The 17821-nt window shown below is 33.9% G+C and overlaps 2 protein-coding genes across 2 annotated transcripts; both read right to left on the bottom strand.

The window, feature by feature from the left end:
- Positions 1–553: 553 nt before the first annotated feature.
- On the bottom strand, positions 554–2666 carry LOC137744640 (uncharacterized). Its single transcript, XM_088689164.1, has 5 exons — positions 2319–2666; positions 1992–2210; positions 1818–1910; positions 1610–1711; positions 554–1502 (listed from the first exon to the last, which is right to left on the bottom strand). Exons 2-5 carry the CDS (start codon positions 2172–2174, stop codon positions 711–713), a joined length of 1170 nt encoding a protein of 389 aa, XP_088545290.1. The 5' UTR covers positions 2175–2210; positions 2319–2666; the 3' UTR covers positions 554–710.
- A 2889-nt stretch (positions 2667–5555) lies between these two features.
- LOC137714612 (uncharacterized) lies at positions 5556–11106 on the bottom strand. The gene is made up of 6 exons (XM_088689158.1): positions 10887–11106; positions 10737–10801; positions 6992–9412; positions 6592–6900; positions 6398–6503; positions 5556–6295 (listed from the first exon to the last, which is right to left on the bottom strand). Exons 3-6 carry the CDS (start codon positions 9256–9258, stop codon positions 5603–5605), a joined length of 3375 nt encoding a protein of 1124 aa, XP_088545284.1. The 5' UTR covers positions 9259–9412; positions 10737–10801; positions 10887–11106; the 3' UTR covers positions 5556–5602.
- Between the last annotated feature and the right edge of the window lie 6715 nt (positions 11107–17821).

Genomic DNA, 17821 nt, shown 5'->3' with positions numbered 1-17821 from the left:
GTGACACTATTGCTAGGGTCGCAAAAGGGCTTCAGCGTCGCTTTTTGAGCTTAATCCGCCACTACACAGTGTCGCTTTAAAGCGACACTAACCCTAACGTCGGTTTAAAGCGACGCATACTGACACGTGGATCAGCTATTTAATAATAAAGTATGCAGTATACTGTCGCTTTAAAGCGACATTATATTAAAATGAAATAAATAAAATATTCCTTAAACCGACGTTAGATAACAATGAAATAAATAAAATATAAAAACTAGCGACGCATACTTACACGTGCATCAGCTATTTAATAATAAAGTATGCAGTATACTGTCGCTTTAAAGCGACATTATATTAAAATGAAATAAATAAAATATTCATTAAACCGACGTTAGATAACAATTAAATAAATAAAATATAAAAACTAGTAACGGTCTTAACCGACACTATATTTGTTAATAATAATAAAAGTGGATGAACAACTGCATGCAATTTCAATTAATTCCAACCAAAAAAAATTATAAATTTTAAGATCAAAATAAACATTAATGAAAATAAATAACAAAAACAATAGTGCCAAACTGTACATTTCACATTTCACATAAAATCCAAAAAGTCGTCCGTCGTAACAAACATTAAATCCGACATTACAAACATAACATAAAAAAACAAAAAGATAGACCAATTATACTGTCGTATTTAACCGACAAGAAAAAGAACCAATTAAACTACCTAACCGAATCTGCGCCTGAACGTCGTCCAGATCCTTCTGCTTGAGAATCTTCTCCTTGAGATACTCCTCCTTGAGATCCTCCTTCTTGAGATCCTCCATCTGATCCAAAAATCCTCGACAAGTCCACATCAAATCCAACACCTGCAAGCATTCCAGAAAACCCCCCAACTGGAACTTCAGGAAAAGATCCACTAGGAGCAGCCATCTCAGGTCGATATACTGGCACTTGATAAGGTGGCTGCTGCATATATGGCATGGGCGGCTGCTGCATGTATGGCATGGGCGGCTGCTGCATGTATGGCATGGGCTGCGCAGGCATCGGATACACAGGATATAGAGGTTGCTGATTATTGCCAGCATACGGATATGCAGGGGAAGGCTGACTTTGGCCCGACTGTTGAGGAGGTTGACTGTGGCCTGATTGTTGGGTTCCCGGGCTATATGGTGGTTGTGGCTGAAATCTTTGAAAAAACCATGCAAACAACTGATTTTTCTTGTTCTCCAGGTCCGAAATCCGTTTATTATTATTTTCGTCTCTCATTTTCAACTCATTATTTTGAGTCATTAGCAACGCCATTGAACTCTTAGATGATCTCCTAGAGGAAATTGATGTAGAAGATGCAGAAGATGCATAAGACACCATATCAGGAGTCACACCATGACCGTATCCTCTGACTCTATTATACCTCTCAGGACCCATAGTATCAACATAAACTTGGGTCCTAAGATCTTCATTATCGTCTTGGCCCGACTCAATCAATGTTTGCAGGTTGCTCTCCATTGTTGACTTGCATTACAATTTTTAAAAACAAAAATTCAATCGTAAAACAGAAAAATAAGCTATAGATAATAAATACTAATAAAATCAAATACTAACACGAAAAAATCAATTACCCCTGTACGCTCCGATGTTTCATCAATCCATGATTTATCTTTTCGTGTATGACATTCACGAAAAAAGGTTACAGGATCTGCTTCTTTCCCATGCTTCTTCCGCTTTATCAAAAATAAAATTTCATACAAACAAATTAAGCAAACCTCATACTAAAAATAAATATAATTATTTAAAATTAATCATCTCTTGAAAATGTACAATCCATACATATTCTTCCCGCACTCTTGCAAAGGATTTTGTACCAGTAGTATGGTTCATTGATTTCAATCCCCGATTAATCTTATTTTTTTCAGCAACCTCCTGAAAAAAAACGAACGAAAAAAGAAAAGATTATATTAGGCAACTTTAAAGTTATAACGAAATAAATCGTGTAGGGTTTACCTTTGTTTTGTCTCTATTCCAATATGCCAACAAATCATTCCACTGGGTAGGAATCACATCAGGAGGAGGCTCGCTGCGAACCTGTTCTGCTCTTTTAGTATAATACTTTTTTTTTAACTTATTTCTAAACTCTTTGTGCGCATGCTCCGCAATCTTAAGCGTCATATGACGGATCAAAGGCATTTTTACTATATCTGCATCTTCAAAAAAGATACTTCCCTACATACATAAAAACAAAAAACAAAAAAAATCACGCTAGTCAAATATTATTACAATCATTGACCTATTCTTCTATTTTCAACTAAAAATAAAAAGATCTATATATACCTTTATTCTATTCCAAAAAGCTTCCTTATCTTCTTCCGTAACCTTACGCCAATCTTTCTCCAACGGAAGATTTCTATAGTCCCTAACCTCCGCTGCTACATGTTTTGAAAAAGCACTAGCGTTATCACTAATGCATTTTCCGGACGAATCAAACGAACAAAGCTGTTTCGTCCATTTAGGAATTGAGGGTCCACGCCTCCGTTGAGATGTACCTTGTTAATACAAACACACAATTAAAAAGTAGGAAACAAATGTATATTTTCAGATTAGCAATAATAATCGTTCAAACACAAAAAAAAAAAAAAAAAAAACTGACACTCATAACAATTCAAAAAAGAACCAGCATCACCCTCGTCCTCTTCCAAATGAAGTTCCTCAGAACGTTGATCTTCACGGGAATTATCCATTGCAAAACTTAATGGAAGGAGAAGGAAGTGGGGGAAAGAGGAAGCTAGAAATGGGGGAAAGAGGAAGCCAGAAATGGGTGATAGAGAGGAGAGACAGAAGTGGAACACGGAAGTGAAGGGAGACAGAAATTAAATATGGATAACAACTTAGCGTCGAAATATGAATACATTACGTCGCTTAAAACCGACACAATCACTGACTAAACCTCCCCACACGTAACCTGACATAAAGCCTGCTATACTTGTCAGTGCAAGCCTATTGCGTCGCTTTAAACCGACGTTATCTTGCATAGCGTCGAAATAAGGGCCTACTGCGTCGTTTAAAACCGACGTTAGTTTGCATAGCGTCGAAATAAGCACAGGTTTGTGTCGCTTAAAACCGCCACTATATCTGATTCGACCTATATTATAGCCTGACATAGTTTTGACTGAAAGTCTGACATGTTTCAGTCATAAATGCCTTTGCGTCGAAATAAGGTCACATTGCGTCGGTTTTAACCTACGTTAGCCTGACAGGTTTTTAATAAGAGAAAGTTTGTGTCGAAATATGAAAACATTTGCTTCGAAATAAGAATCGTCTGACATTCAATTAGTCTCGAAAATGTATAATTTTGCCTCGATTAAAACCAGTCCAAGTTGACATGCCAATCAATTCAACCCATTCCAAGCAAAAAATACCGGGAAACCTCCCGCCGAACATAAAAATAAAATTTGTACTTCCCAAAAAAAAAGGAACAAATAAATAAATTTATTAAGTTATGTTATGTCATATAATATTTTAATAAATAATTAGACATGCCAATCAATTTACCCAAAATTTAAAAATAATTAGTTATGTTATGTCATATAATATTTTAATAAATAAATTTATTAAGTTGAATCAATTTTTTTTGCACTGTAATTGTTATTTTAATTTGTTGTTATTTTGATAATTTTTTGTTGTTATTTACTAGAATGGATTAGATGAACATAATTTGAGTTGTTATGAGAAAATGGAATGAATAATATTTATAAGCATTTATGTTAAATTAACAATATTAAATATAACCTAAACTTATAATATTTAGGAATATAAGAATATATTATGTTAAATTAATTTTTTTTGCACTCTAATTGTTATTTTAATTTGTTGTTATTTTGATACATTTGATAACATTTGGTTGTTATTTACTAGAATGGATTAAACACCATTGAACCCAAATCAAAGTTGGAAGTGTGGTGATATGTAGAGTTGCTCCACATCGGAAAGTTAATTACCCTAGAAAGCTTAGAAGAGTTGAGTCACTCTTTGTATTTTAAATTGAAGATCGAATTCATTCATTGTATTCATATAGGGTCAAGGAGTGTAGTTATAAAAAATCATCTAAATCGGAGTTAAAATAACCGTTAAATCGTGAATTTTCGTTTATAACCGTCGAAAAGCTTTGTCCCGTTACTTGATCTCTGAATGTTTTTTTTTTGTGATTTTTTGCTGATGTGATCTCCAAGCATATACAAACAATTTTGACGGTTTGGATCGTTGAAATTAGTTTTGGAGAATTCGTAAAACGATAGATTGACTAACACTTAGAGTTTATTTATACTTTCATTAAGTATAACGTAAGATTTTGTGGTATCCACTTGTGTAAATATTTTAAATTGAAGATCGAATTCATTCATTGTATTCATATAGGGTCAAGGAGTGTAGTTATAAAAAATCATCTAAATCGGAGTTAAAATAACCGTTAAATCGTGATTTTTCGTTTATAACCGTCGAAAAGCTTTGTCCCGTTACTTGATCTCTGAATGTTTTTTTTTTGTGATTTTTTGCTGATGTGATCTCCAAGCATATACAAACAATTTTGACGGTTTGGATCGTTGAAATTAGTTTTGGAGAATTCGTAAAACGATAGATTGGCTAACACTTAGAGTTTATTTATACTTTCATTAAGTATAACGTAAGATTTTGTGGTATCCACTTGTGTAAATATTTTAAATTGAAGATCGAATTCATTCATTGTATTCATATAGGGTCAAGGAGTGTAGTTATAAAAAATCATCTAAATCGGAGTTAAAATAACCGTTAAATCGTGATTTTTCGTTTATAACCGTCGAAAAGCTTTGTCCCGTCACTTGATCTCTGAATGTTTTTTTTTTGTGATTTTTTGCTGATGTGATCTCCAAGCATATACAAACAATTTTGACGGTTTGGATTGTTGAAATTAGTTTTGGAGAATTCGTAAAACGATAGATTGGCTAACACTTAGAGTTTATAATTATTATAATTAGTATAAAACTACAAATAATAAAAAATAATTATATATAATTATTATTATTAGGGTGTAAAACATTCATTGCATTCGTATAGGGGTGTAAAACAGTTAAATTAATATATAATTATTATTGTTTTTAGGGGTGTAAAACAATTAAATTAATATATAATTATTAATATTTAGGCTATAAAACTGCAAATAATAAAAAATAATTATATATAATAATTATTATTAGGGGTAATGCATATGATTGACAACAAGTATCTTGCGTCGAAATAGTCTCATATTGCGTCGAAATAGGCTAGGGTTGCGTCGGTGAAAACCGACGCCAAGTCTGACACACATGTCCTAAGCTTAACATTGCGTCGAAATAGGCTACGGTTGCGTCGGTTAAAACCGACGCCAAGTCTGACACACATGTCCTAAGCTTAACATTGCGTCGAAATAGGCTGGGGTTGCGTCGGTTAAAACCGACGCCAATTCTGACATACCTGAAAAATGCCGTCGGTTAAAAGCGACAGAATGTCAAGGAAAAAAAAAAAAACAGAAATATAATTTTATAATACGATATCATAGCATACAAAATAAAACAAAGTCTAATTAATACAAAAAATAATTAATATATTTATTCCCTGTCATCATCTGTTAGCTCTTCGTCGGTATTGGCATGATTAACGAACCCGGTAGGCAACGCTAATGATTCAAGAAAGGGAGTCTCTTCCACGCCAACCCTTGTATGAAAATTTTCATTATCAAGAATTCGATCATCCAAGTTCGGCGTGTCATAATCATCAATAGCATCACTATCCTCTAATACGTCAAATAAATCTCTTGGCTGAGTTCGAACAACTACGTGCCAATCTTTTTCAATCGTGTCCTCCACGTAAAATGCCTGTAATGCTTGTGATGCTAGTATGAAAGGATCCTCTTTAAATCCCAATTGATTGAAATTCACCATAGTAAATCCATATTGATCAGTCTTCATTCCTCGTGGACTTTCACTATTAACCCATTCGCACTTAAATAACATCACAGCTCGACCCCTATCTCCTGCTTCAGTAGGACCACAATATTTGACCTCAAACATATCTACAACTCTGCCATAACAATTTACTTGCCCAATTGCTCCAGGAACATTTGCAGGTACAAAGACACCACAGTTTTGATTCTTATGCTTATCATCCACAGATTTTATACGAAATCTAAATCCATGAACAATGTGACTTTTGTATCTGCTCACAACCCTACTAGGATAATTAGCTAGCCAATGCAAGTCTTGAGATATCAATGTGTCATTAGCATCATATCTTGAATTCATCTGTAATAAGTATGAAGATAAATATTGACAAAATAACTATAAACATGTTATAATTAAAATGCAAAACAATAAATAAATAATATGATTATTATATCAACTCACATGTTGCTTGAACCATTCTGGAAATTCTTTCTTGCTTAGCTCTTTAATTTGTCGCATAGTTAACCTTTCTCGACGATATTTAGTTTTCAAGAATTCTTCATGTTGCCTACACAATTATGTCCAATTTAGATAATTATTTTTTCAAAGTTAAGAAAACCAATAAAACATTTCGACGTATGATTAAACATTCTTACCTTCTAAATGGGCTAACTTCATCACAATTATTTAGAATGTATCTATGGCACTGATCAAGAACATTTAGATTGAGCTCCACATTTTCTCCTGAACCCATATAACATCCTTTCGAGTCAAAAATTGATAACCCACCAGATACTCCACGTCCAATCCCATCTTCATTTCGGCCTCTACGGGTACGACGAGACTCAACGTCTCTAAGATACATGGAACAAAATGACAAGCACTCATCCACCAAATATGCTTCAGCAATAGAACCTTCAGGACGACCCTTATTACGAACATAGCGCTTCAGTGTTTGCAAATACCTACAATTATAAAACGAAATACAAATTATTATAATTATTAATTAAAGTTATGACTACAATTGTAAAAAAATTATAAAAATTTATTCATTACCGTTCAATTGGATACATCCATCTATATTGAACAGGGCCTGCAAGCGCTGCTTCATCTGCCAAGTGAACTGGGAGGTGCACCATTATATCAAAAAATGCAGGAGGGAATATTTTCTCAAGTTGACATAATGTCAAGGCAATTCTTGAATTCAGTTGCTTAAATCCTTCCTCAGACTCCTTCTTACTACATAACTGTCTGAAAATTGCACTCAACTCTAATAAAACCATAGTAACAGCTTTAGGCAAAACCGGGCGTATTGCAAGCGGGAGTAACTGCTGCATTAAAACATGGCAATCATGACTTTTCAACCCATGTATTTTTCGTTCATTCACGTGCACACATCGTGACAGATTTGATGAATATCCATCTGGGACCCGAATAGTAGACAATACTTTACAAAACGCAGTTTTTTCTTCTCTTTTCAATGTGAACAATGCTGGAGGTCGAAATGTTCTATTTCCTCCTCTACGTGGGTGTTGACTATGTCTTATGTTCAAGAATTCAAGATCTGCACGTGCCGCCAATCCATCTTTAGACTTTTCTATATCTAGCAATGTTCCTACCACACTGTCACATATATTCTTCTCGATATGCATAACATCAAGATTGTGTCTAATCAAGAGATGCCTCCAATAAGGTAGTTCATAAAAAATCGATTTCTTCTTCCACTGACTGTTACTACTTGTACTGCTCGAAGCTCTTCTTCTGCGTTGCCCAACTGAAGCATCCTTGTTTGGTTTTCCAAAAGTAAATCTCAATGTAGAAAGTTCTTCGAGACATTGTAAACCAGTCCACTGCCTTGGTGCAGTACGATGCTCTCGACGACCATTAAAAGTGATGGTTTGCCTTCGAAACCTATGATTATCTTCAAGAAATCGTCGATGCCCCATATAACAAATCTTGCGACTCGCTGGCAAGTAAATAGATTCTTTATCATGCATGCAATGTGGACAAGCTTTATAACCATGTGTACTCCATCCTGACAACATTCCATAAGCCGGAAAATCACTTATGGTCCATAACACGGCAGCCTTCATCGTAAAACTTTGGTTGGAAAACGCATCATAAGTGGGAATGCCCACCTCCCACAACTCATTCAGCTCGTCAATCAATGGACGCATGTATACATCAATCTCTTTACCAGGACTGCGCGGTCCTGGTATTAACAAAGACAATAACAAATTTGGTTGCTTCATGCACATCCAAGGTGGCAAATTATAAACAGAAAGCACCACAGGCCATGTGCTATGATCATTCCTCATTTTCCCAAAAGGATTAAATCCATCACTGGCTAACCCTAATCGGACATTTCGAATTTCTGACGCAAAATCCGGATATAAATTATCCAAATGCTTCCATGCGGGAGAATCTGAAGGATGTCTCATAAACTCATCCTTAGGACATTCAGTTGCATGCCATCTCATATGTTCAGCCATATGCTTCGACATAAAAAAGCGTTGCAATCGTGGTTTTAAAGGAAAATACCACATAACCTTAGCTGCGACCTTTTTCCTCGAGCTATCCTCTGCATTGGTAATTTTATATCTTGATTTACCACAAACTGAGCACACGGTCAAATCTGAAGTATCTTTCCAATAGATCATGCAATCATTGGGACATGCATTAATTTTCACATACGACAGCCCCAAGTCATTTATAAGTTTTTTTGCTTTATAACAGGATTCAGGCAAACAATCCCCTTCAGGCAACATTCTTTTAATTAACTCCAGTAAAGTGGTGAAGATCTCGTCAGGCATTCCCGCTAAACACTTGATCTGATACAATCTTACAACTGCTTCCAATTTCTTAAACTCCTTACAACCTGGCCACAAATCTTGATCTGCCTCTTCAAGCAACTTAAAAAAAGTCTGCACCTCTTCTGGACGCCCTTCCCCAATAGGGGGTTCAGTAGATGGCCCAACACCTTCTTCTGTTAATGGTTGGACAAATACATCATTAAGAAAATCATGCATGCCAATCACCTCATCTCCTGTTTCTTCTTCTCCAATTCCCACATTTTGCTCTCCAATGTTTTGCTCGCCATGATGTCGCCAACAAGCGTTTTTATAATCTTTATCCATATCATACAATATGAGATGTTCAACAATGGTGTTCCTAACAAAAGAATATCGATTACAACATCTTTTGCAAGGACATCTAAACTTATCAGGACCAACACCATTTGCAACTGCTTGATCCAAAAACAAATTAATTCCAGTTGTATACGCTTCAAAATTTCGGGGTATTGTCAACCAACTCTTGTCCATATTTTACCACTTTACGAAGGTAAAATATTATGTTGACACTAAGATGCCTACAATCTTTCAATCCCTATCATGTAGGCATAACTATCAAAATTTTCAATTTCTATCTTTCACCCCTCGAACTCTATCACGATTGCAATCTTTTAATTTTCAACACCTATTATAGTAAAAGCAAATTAAAATAACAACAAAAAGTTGTCAAAATTATGCTCATCTAATCCATTCTAATAAATAACAACCAAAAGTTATCAAACTTATCAAAATAACAACAAATTCAAATAACAATTAGAGTGCAAAAAAAATTAATTAATATATTCTTATATTCCTAAATATTATAAGTTTAGGTTATATCCTTATATGAAAGGTTATATTCTTATATGAAAGGATATTCTTATATTATAAGTTTAGGTTATATTCTTATGAAAGGTTATATTCTTATATTTTTATATTCCTAAATATTATAAGTTTAGCTTATATTCTTATTAGAGTGCAAAAAAAAAAAAAATAACATAATATATTATAATATTACTCAATATTATAAGTTTATGTTATATTTAATATTGTTAATTTAACATAAATGCATATAAATATTATTCATTCCATCTTCTCATAACAATTCAAATTATGTTCATCTAATCCATTCTAGTAAATAACAACAAAAAATTATCAAAATAACAACAAATTAAAATAACAATTAGAGTGCAAAAAAAAAAAAAAATTAACATAATATATTCTTATATTACTCAATATTATAAGTTTATGTTATATTTAATATTGTTAATTTAACATAAATGCTTATAAATATTATTCATTCCATCTTCTCATACCAATTCAAATTATGTTCATCTAATCCATTCTAGTAAATAACAACAAAAAATTATCAAAATAACAACAAATTAAAATAACAATTAGAGTGCAAAAAAAAAAAAAAATTAACATATTGTATTCTTATATTACTCAATATTATAAGTTTATGTTATATTTAATATTGTTAATTTAACATAAATGCTTATAAATATTATTCATTCCATTTTCTCATAACAATTCAAATTATGTTCATCTAATCCATTCTAGTAAATAACAACAAAATATTATCAAAATAACACCAAATTAAAATAACACTTAGAGTGCAAAAAAAAAAATTAACATAATATATTCTTATATTACTCAATATTATAAGTTTATGTTATATTTAATATTGTTAATTTAACATAAATGCTTATAAATATTATTCATTCCATTTTCTCATAACAATTCAAATTATGTTCATCTAATTCATTCTAGTAAATAACAACAAAAAATTATCAAAATAACAACAAATTAAAATAACAATTAGAGTGACAAAATTAATTAATTCGACTAAATTTTTATTAATTTAACAAAAATAGTAGAATTTTATCTAAGTGCTTAAATTATAATTTTTAAATAAATAAACTTGTGTATTATACAATTTAAAAATTAAAGAAGTTAGGGATACAAACCTGATTTGTTGAAGAATTTCGACGTCAACAATTCTTTATGTACTCAACCAACTCCAATAACTTTCCTACAAAAATAAATTGTAACTAAAAATTAAACAAGAAAAACTTACTGTTGTGAAAATAAAAATATTATAAGCAAGAAAAACTTACTGTTGTGAAGAGGAACAAATGAATTTTGAAAACCAAAGGAGAAAGCTGAAAGAGAGAACAGAGGAACAAATGAAGTTTGCAAACCAAAGGAGATAGCTGAAAGAGGAACACGGGAGACTTTGTAAAAATTGGAAGAACGAATAAGAAAAGTGCAAGAGAAGAAAAAGAAAACACGGGGGAGAGGGTATAAAGAGCAACAATGTGTCGCTTACAACCGACACTGGTTTTCAAAATATATGTCGCTCAAAACCGACGCAAGATTTAAAATATTAAAAACAAGAATTAGTGTCGCCTAGAAGCGACACTAATAGTTTATGTCGCTTAAAAGCGACACTATTTTATTTAAAGCGACGCCATTGCTTAAAAATATTAAAATATATGTCGATTATAAGCGACACTAAATTTTTACGTCGGTTTAAAAGCGACATAGAAATTTTATGACGCTTATAAGCGACACTAAATACGACGTCATCTTCACTGAGTGTCGCAAATCTCTTTTTCGCCACTATATAATATTAAAGCGACGCAAGAAGTGACACTATTAGGTCCTTTTGTAGTAGTGGGTTACTCCCAGTTGCTATTTTTTAGCAGAAATCTTTTTTTGTTAGCAAAAGGCTTAAGAGACAGAGAAAATGAGATTGGCTATGATGGCCCAATGAAACTCAAGCTCAACAAACCAGATTGTAGACTTCTCTTTACTAAGTCAATTTAATTTATAAAAATTAAAAATGAGTATTATAAGAGATGAAGAATGTGGGGGTGTAAGGGTATTATGAGAAAGTATGTGGGGTGTATTAAGATAATTTTTAATTGAAAAAGCAAATGTTGGGTGTATTAAGTATGTGGGGTTTAATCAATAATATGTGGGGTGTTGATAGAATAAGCCTATAATATTTAACAAATCCTATTTAGAGAGACAAAAGTCTTTTGTGTCTATGTTCTGACAAAAAGCTATCAAGCCAAAGTATACATGTCTCACTTCTAACAATTCCCGTGGCCGAGACAACATACTATCAAGAAATGAGAAGTTAAACGTGTGAGGTCCAACGACCACTGTTCTAAAAATCTTCGCCTAGCGCTGCTTATACACTAGGTGGCTAGTCACCACTCTGATTAATGTCTAGGCGTTTGAAAATTAAGAAAGGGTGCATGAACCTGCTGAGGCACCTGCCTAGATCGCCTAGGCCTAGCCAACCCAGACCCACCTAGATTGCTACTCACTTAGAAGAAAATAGATAACTTTCATATGCATTTTATTTTTTTCAATAAATTGTAAGAGACTTGTTGAATACTTAAATAAACACACATTATATGCTTGTTCTCATGTTTTCATTATGTTCCAATACTTCATAATATATATGTCATTCTATTTTGTAGTTTTTGATGAAATTACATATATTTTAAGTATAAACAGACATTATTTACATGAAATATAGTAGATTTACTTAAATCCACCTAAGCTCCGCCTAGGCGCTAGGCCCCAGCCCGCTGCCCGACTAGCGCCTAGCGTCTTTTAGAACCTTGCCAACGACTGTCATATTTAGCGGTATCCTAGGATAGGGCTTGAGGTATGTTGGTTGAAAAGTCAACTGTTGGTCAAAGGGGCACCTCTAGGGTTATGAAACCCTTCTTGGTCTACAAACATTGGATTTCCATTATGCAAGTTACATTAGGTCGGTCGTACATCTAACAACATGCTCCAAAAGTTTCACCAACATTTTTTCCATTGCAGTGGGAGGTTTAGTGGAATGGCTTGTTTCCCATTCAGAAAACAAAAGAAGGGCTTGTTTCGAAAATCATTGAGATACTTGGTATGCTAGTAACAATTTCATTTGTTGTAGATTTGAATTCAAATCAATTATCCAAAGCAGTTTATGTCATAAACATTTGGGTTTTAAATGTCAACTCAGGAATCAAACGCATATATGAAATGAAGATTGTCCATGTCCGCTCACTTGCATTTTTAAAGCTCATGTGCGAAGAGAGCAACAAATGAGTTATCCCATTGTGCTTTTGGCAATCTTCCAAGTTGTTAGTTGGGGGAACGTGGAGTTTGTTACTCATATATGTAAAGCAAATCCTGAACTTCTGATGTCAGGAAATGACAGGGAAAGGGGCATATTTCACGTTGCCATCAAATGTTGTCAAGAAAAGATATATAACCTTATATATGGGATCTCTGCGAAAGACTGGGTGAGAAATCTTGTCGATAGAGATAATAATAGCAATCTACATATGGCTGGGTTGTTGTCCCCATCTGCATAAGCACAACTTAATCGCATTCCAGGGGCAGCATTGCAAATGCAGCGTGAACTACAATGGCGCAAGGTTAGGGTTTCTCACTCGACATAATTCTTCATTACTTTGCCTATATGCCATATAAACTGAAAGAATCAAATTAAGTGTTCGGGAAGTTCTGAATTTGTTTCCCTTTATGTAATAATCATCCAAATCCAGCATCAACTATTAGGTACTGGAGGAGGGACGGAAGAATTGGACTCGACATTTTGGAAAAATGTTTTTAACCAACTAAATTACAAGTCCCATTGTCCACTTACTAGGTGTCAATCTTAGTTTGTTTTCCATAAAAGTTTCTTGCATTAAAGGTGCTGCATTTTGAAAGAGAGTCATTTGCTTTTTCGATTTATTGTAAGCAGATGTTCAACCTAACACAAGTCGTAAAATTAACACAATCTTAAAGCCTTAATGCGTAAAATGTTAAAATTGAACATCGTGACCAATTGTAGATGCTCTCATATGTCAGTACAAATGTTAAAACTAACACAACCTAACACAAAGTTATAAATCTTGGAATGTAAAATGTAGGCAGTTAATCCTAATATAATAAAGATTACAGAAAATTATATTTTATGCCCTCATATGTCAGTACTTGTTGTTCAATGCAACGCAGGAAGTAGAGACTATTGTATCTCCTAATGTTCTTGAGTGTTGGAACAAAAAATCTTTGACACCAAGGGAACTATTTACAAAGAATCTTTTCTTCCACAACCACAATGTTGACGTTTCTCAGAATTCTCACGTCCCGTTTCGCAGAAAACAATTTCTTGAAATCTTTACCCACAAAGATGATAATTGGTCTTGCCACTCTTTTTTTCGCTATTGCAACCATGATGATTGCGTTTTCGACTGCCCTTCTAATTATGGTTTGTGGACAATCTTGGATTGTGATTCCGACCATGCTTCTTTCGAGTGTTCCAGTCACTTTATTTGCTTGGATGCAATTCCCCCTCCTAGTTTAGATTACTGTTTCTACTTATGGAAAAGGAATATTTAATAGGAATGTGGAACGTTGGTTGTAAAGGTATTTCATTATTTTATATTTCTTATTGTATCTGTTTATGTAGGATCCTAAAATAAGAGGTGTAACTAATTCGATGGATTATATATTAAGGAATAAATTGGTGATTTATGTGAAACCTCTCACTTACAAGTGAAGAGAAACACCACTAGATCATATTACAATGACGTCATGTTTTTGTGTATTGACTGATTCGTTTTTCTTGTGTGATGAATGATTTGATTGTAGTTACTCCATTACAGGTTCGAATAAGAACCACACAAGGCACTCAACAGGATGAGCACATGAATTAATCATTCAGATTATCCCATCATCCTTAATATATCATCCATAAATGAAAGTTTAAGCACTATGATGTTGAACATAGATCTATCAATCACAGTGAGAACTGAAAGTTTTTTTCAACCTGATGCACCCGACGATCGATCTTGTCTCAAACTCTAATGTCACAGAGTAGAGGTTTAACCATATAATGCACGCCATGGCTCCCGATTGTCTTTTGATTTTCTTGTTGGATTCCGTGTGATCTTGTCTCTTGAAAAGGAAAGGTTCAAAGTGCTCGCTAAAAGTTCTCCAATCTCATAAAGTATCTGAAAAAGAAACCATCTAGAGGTAGACAATATACGTACACTCGGGAAACAGACAGATTCATAGAGAACTAAAAGGAAGAGAAAGAAACAAGGCTAAACGACTTACTTTCAGCAGTGGAACATGGAGAAACTGAGCATACACTAATTTTCCCATTCATCTCACAAGCAAATCGTAGAAATACAAATTACTATCCTATCATGGCCTCCAAACCCAACTTGAATTCAATCAGATTCTACGTCAGAACAATTCTAGGTAAACTGAATGTTGACTGTTGCATTAGATAAAGTAATTAAAAAGCAACTTCAAAACACGGACCAACTGAAGAAAGCAAGCCAAGGGTTCATGATGAATCTGCAAGGATGGCGGTGGCTTCTGGGTTTTGGTTGCCATAGCCTTGCTTAATGCTGTTTCTGAACCAATCTTTGTACCATAAAGTGAACATTTGCTTTCAAATTTTGTTGTAGATTTACTTTCCCCCTTTAGCTTGGATGACTGAAAAATGGGGCACCGACTGTAGGAACTGAGGATGAATTCCGACCTGCTACTTGTGCTAGAACTTCATTAATAGCGCAGGCTAGTATTGGCGGTTCATAGTATTCTATAAACAGCACAGACACCTGAAAAATACAAAATTGAAGAGAGATTTTTTTAAAGTTCCCCTAATCTGTTATCTTCAAGATATGTTAGAAGATAAATAAAATAGTTATTCACTCTGTCCTGGTAACTCAACACAATATCAAAGATGTTGCCTCACATCCTAACAACTAAAGCATTTCAGAGCAGTGGTAGATGGCTAAACTTTTTGAAAAACAGACAACTGCATAAAAAAAATAATGTCTAACTTTCCACTGTTATCGTCACAGCATGAGTTCTGAAACACAAAGGAACAAAACTTTTACAAAGTAATTTAATGGGTTTCTACCACCATGGGCATAGAAACCAAATCTACAAGCTTTCTTCGAAAAACGCCTGCAATCAAGCCCCTTTAGATCTCACAGATCACTCACACCATAACACCGAGTCGATTTTATACCCCTCATGGTTTCGAAAAACTAACATCATTTTCAATTTCAATCACACACAATCTAAACCCCAAATTGTCACAAATTTCACTTTCACCCTAAAAACTAGAACACATTCCATTAGAAAATACACGACCCATTTCTCAACACCCAAATCCCACATAGAATCTAATCTATACGAGACAGAATCTATACGAATACAAACCCGTTTCTGGGTCCTCCAACTTGCCTGCTAAAACAATCTCAATTCCATTTTTGACAACTCTATTTTAAACCCCATCTGTCTCTCTTACGGATTGGTGTGGAGCTATAGCTGTAACCGTCGACAAAAGCAAATAATGGGTTGTGTTTCAAATTTAATTCAATCCACTCAATGAATCCAACGGCTGCAAATACACCTTTTTTGATATGTACGAAAATAGAGTGAACTAAGCCTAAATGAGACATAAAATGGCAGTTTCAGAGGCAAAGTAAGACAAAACCAATTTCAATGGGTAAAGTAAGACTAAATGGTAGTTTCAAGGGGAAGAAGAGGGGGGAGGGAGGGGGAATCAATTTCACGAACCCTTTTAATTTTCAGCCGTTGGATCTGGTGAATTGAAGAATATCAAACGGCAGAAATTAACAAGGGTGTGTGAGAAGTAAAATGGGATGTGTGGATAGCACACCCCATCAATTAAGAAGCCAATAATTTATTCTTACATAAATGTACTAGCTTTTAGAGATTAGGTGACTCTTTTTCCAATGCTACATCTTCAAAATTTGTATGCTCTACTGCTAATGTCGTTCTTAATTTGTATCCATATAACTTTCATTAAGGATATCTAAATCATTTTTTTAATACACCTTTATTAAGTAATAATCTTCCTATGCTTATAAAATTGGTTTTGTCATAACATTATTAGTATATAGAGATTTTACGGTAAATGAGTCTCCTGCAATCACACACACGTAATCAATCACAAACATTGTAGTAAAATGTAAATTATCTCAAGGACATATAATGTCTAATTTTACCATAAATTTCATATATTTGTAACCATATTCATATTCATATTCATGTGCATTTAGCATTATTTTTTATTGTTTGAAAGCTTTTTAGTCAAAATGGTCTCAGAAATTTGCATTTGGTCTATGAGATTTGAAATCGATAGAATTGGTCCTTGAATTTATTCACTTTGGCCATTTTAACGACATCTAAACGTAGATGTTCTTTCATTACCAACTTTTCCACTCAAATTGCAAAAATGGGTCTACCATTTCAGTTCCTATACAGTCAATATATGTGAGTACATACATCAAACATTCGGTGAGTTACTATACTTTAGGGACTCATTCTCCGATTTATTAAAGATTTATTTTGTCCCTATGTTTGTTTTATACTCGTTTTATACGGTGATTGTCCCTATTTAAGCACTTCACTTTAGATGCTCTCAAAGCTTCACAAGTTCAAACTAAAAAAATGGATTTGCCTCCTTCAAAACACATAAACCAAACAGCCTCCAACAAAGGATAATATGATAAAATTTATAAAATTTATAAAATTTCATCCAACATTCCCTGTGCATGGTTTTGTTATTTTCTGCAAACGATTTTATTTATTTAACCCGAATTTCAGCACAAAACAGTCAGATAATGTATATTCTCCCAGAGAAATAAGGACAGGGCCAGATCAACCAGATCCCATGCCAAATCAGCAAACTGTAGCTCAACAACCAAACCCTAAATTATGTTACTTTTGAGTTGAAAATGGTCAATGTATATGAAGTTATAAACTAACGAATCCACGATCGACCAGCCCATTATTGTAACCAACAAATGTGAATAAACATTCACATTGACAAGATATGGTGAGGATGAGTTGTACTACGAGGCCAGGCATCATAAGCCACATAATTAACCAACATTTGACGTCCACTAAATTAAAGGTTGTTGGGCTGAAATAGCCAACCCAAACCTACAGATCAGGCAGGGTTTTATTTTGGTCAGGTCATCTTGACACG

Source organism: Pyrus communis, chromosome 17, assembly GCF_041283825.1.
Source record: "Pyrus communis isolate YQ-2024b chromosome 17, ASM4128382v1, whole genome shotgun sequence".
NCBI classification, from domain to species: domain Eukaryota; kingdom Viridiplantae; phylum Streptophyta; class Magnoliopsida; order Rosales; family Rosaceae; genus Pyrus; species Pyrus communis.
This window is presented reverse-complemented; position numbering and strand designations above follow the sequence as displayed.

Coding starts and splice junctions, on each gene's coding strand:
- LOC137744640 (XM_088689164.1), bottom strand. CDS start 2,174: ATGCCTTTGATCCGTCATATGACGCTTAAGATTGCGGAGCATGCGCAC. Junction 1,911..1,991: donor GGAATAGAGACAAAACAAAG/GTAAACCCTACA, acceptor GTTTTTTTTCAG/GAGGTTGCTGAAAAAAATAA. Junction 1,712..1,817: donor CAAGAGTGCGGGAAGAATAT/GTATGGATTGTA, acceptor TTTTTGATAAAG/CGGAAGAAGCATGGGAAAGA.
- LOC137714612 (XM_088689158.1), bottom strand. CDS start 9,258: ATGGACAAGAGTTGGTTGACAATACCCCGAAATTTTGAAGCGTATACA. Junction 6,901..6,991: donor TGGATGTATCCAATTGAACG/GTAATGAATAAA, acceptor TTATAATTGTAG/GTATTTGCAAACACTGAAGC. Junction 6,504..6,591: donor GAAGTTAGCCCATTTAGAAG/GTAAGAATGTTT, acceptor ATAATTGTGTAG/GCAACATGAAGAATTCTTGA.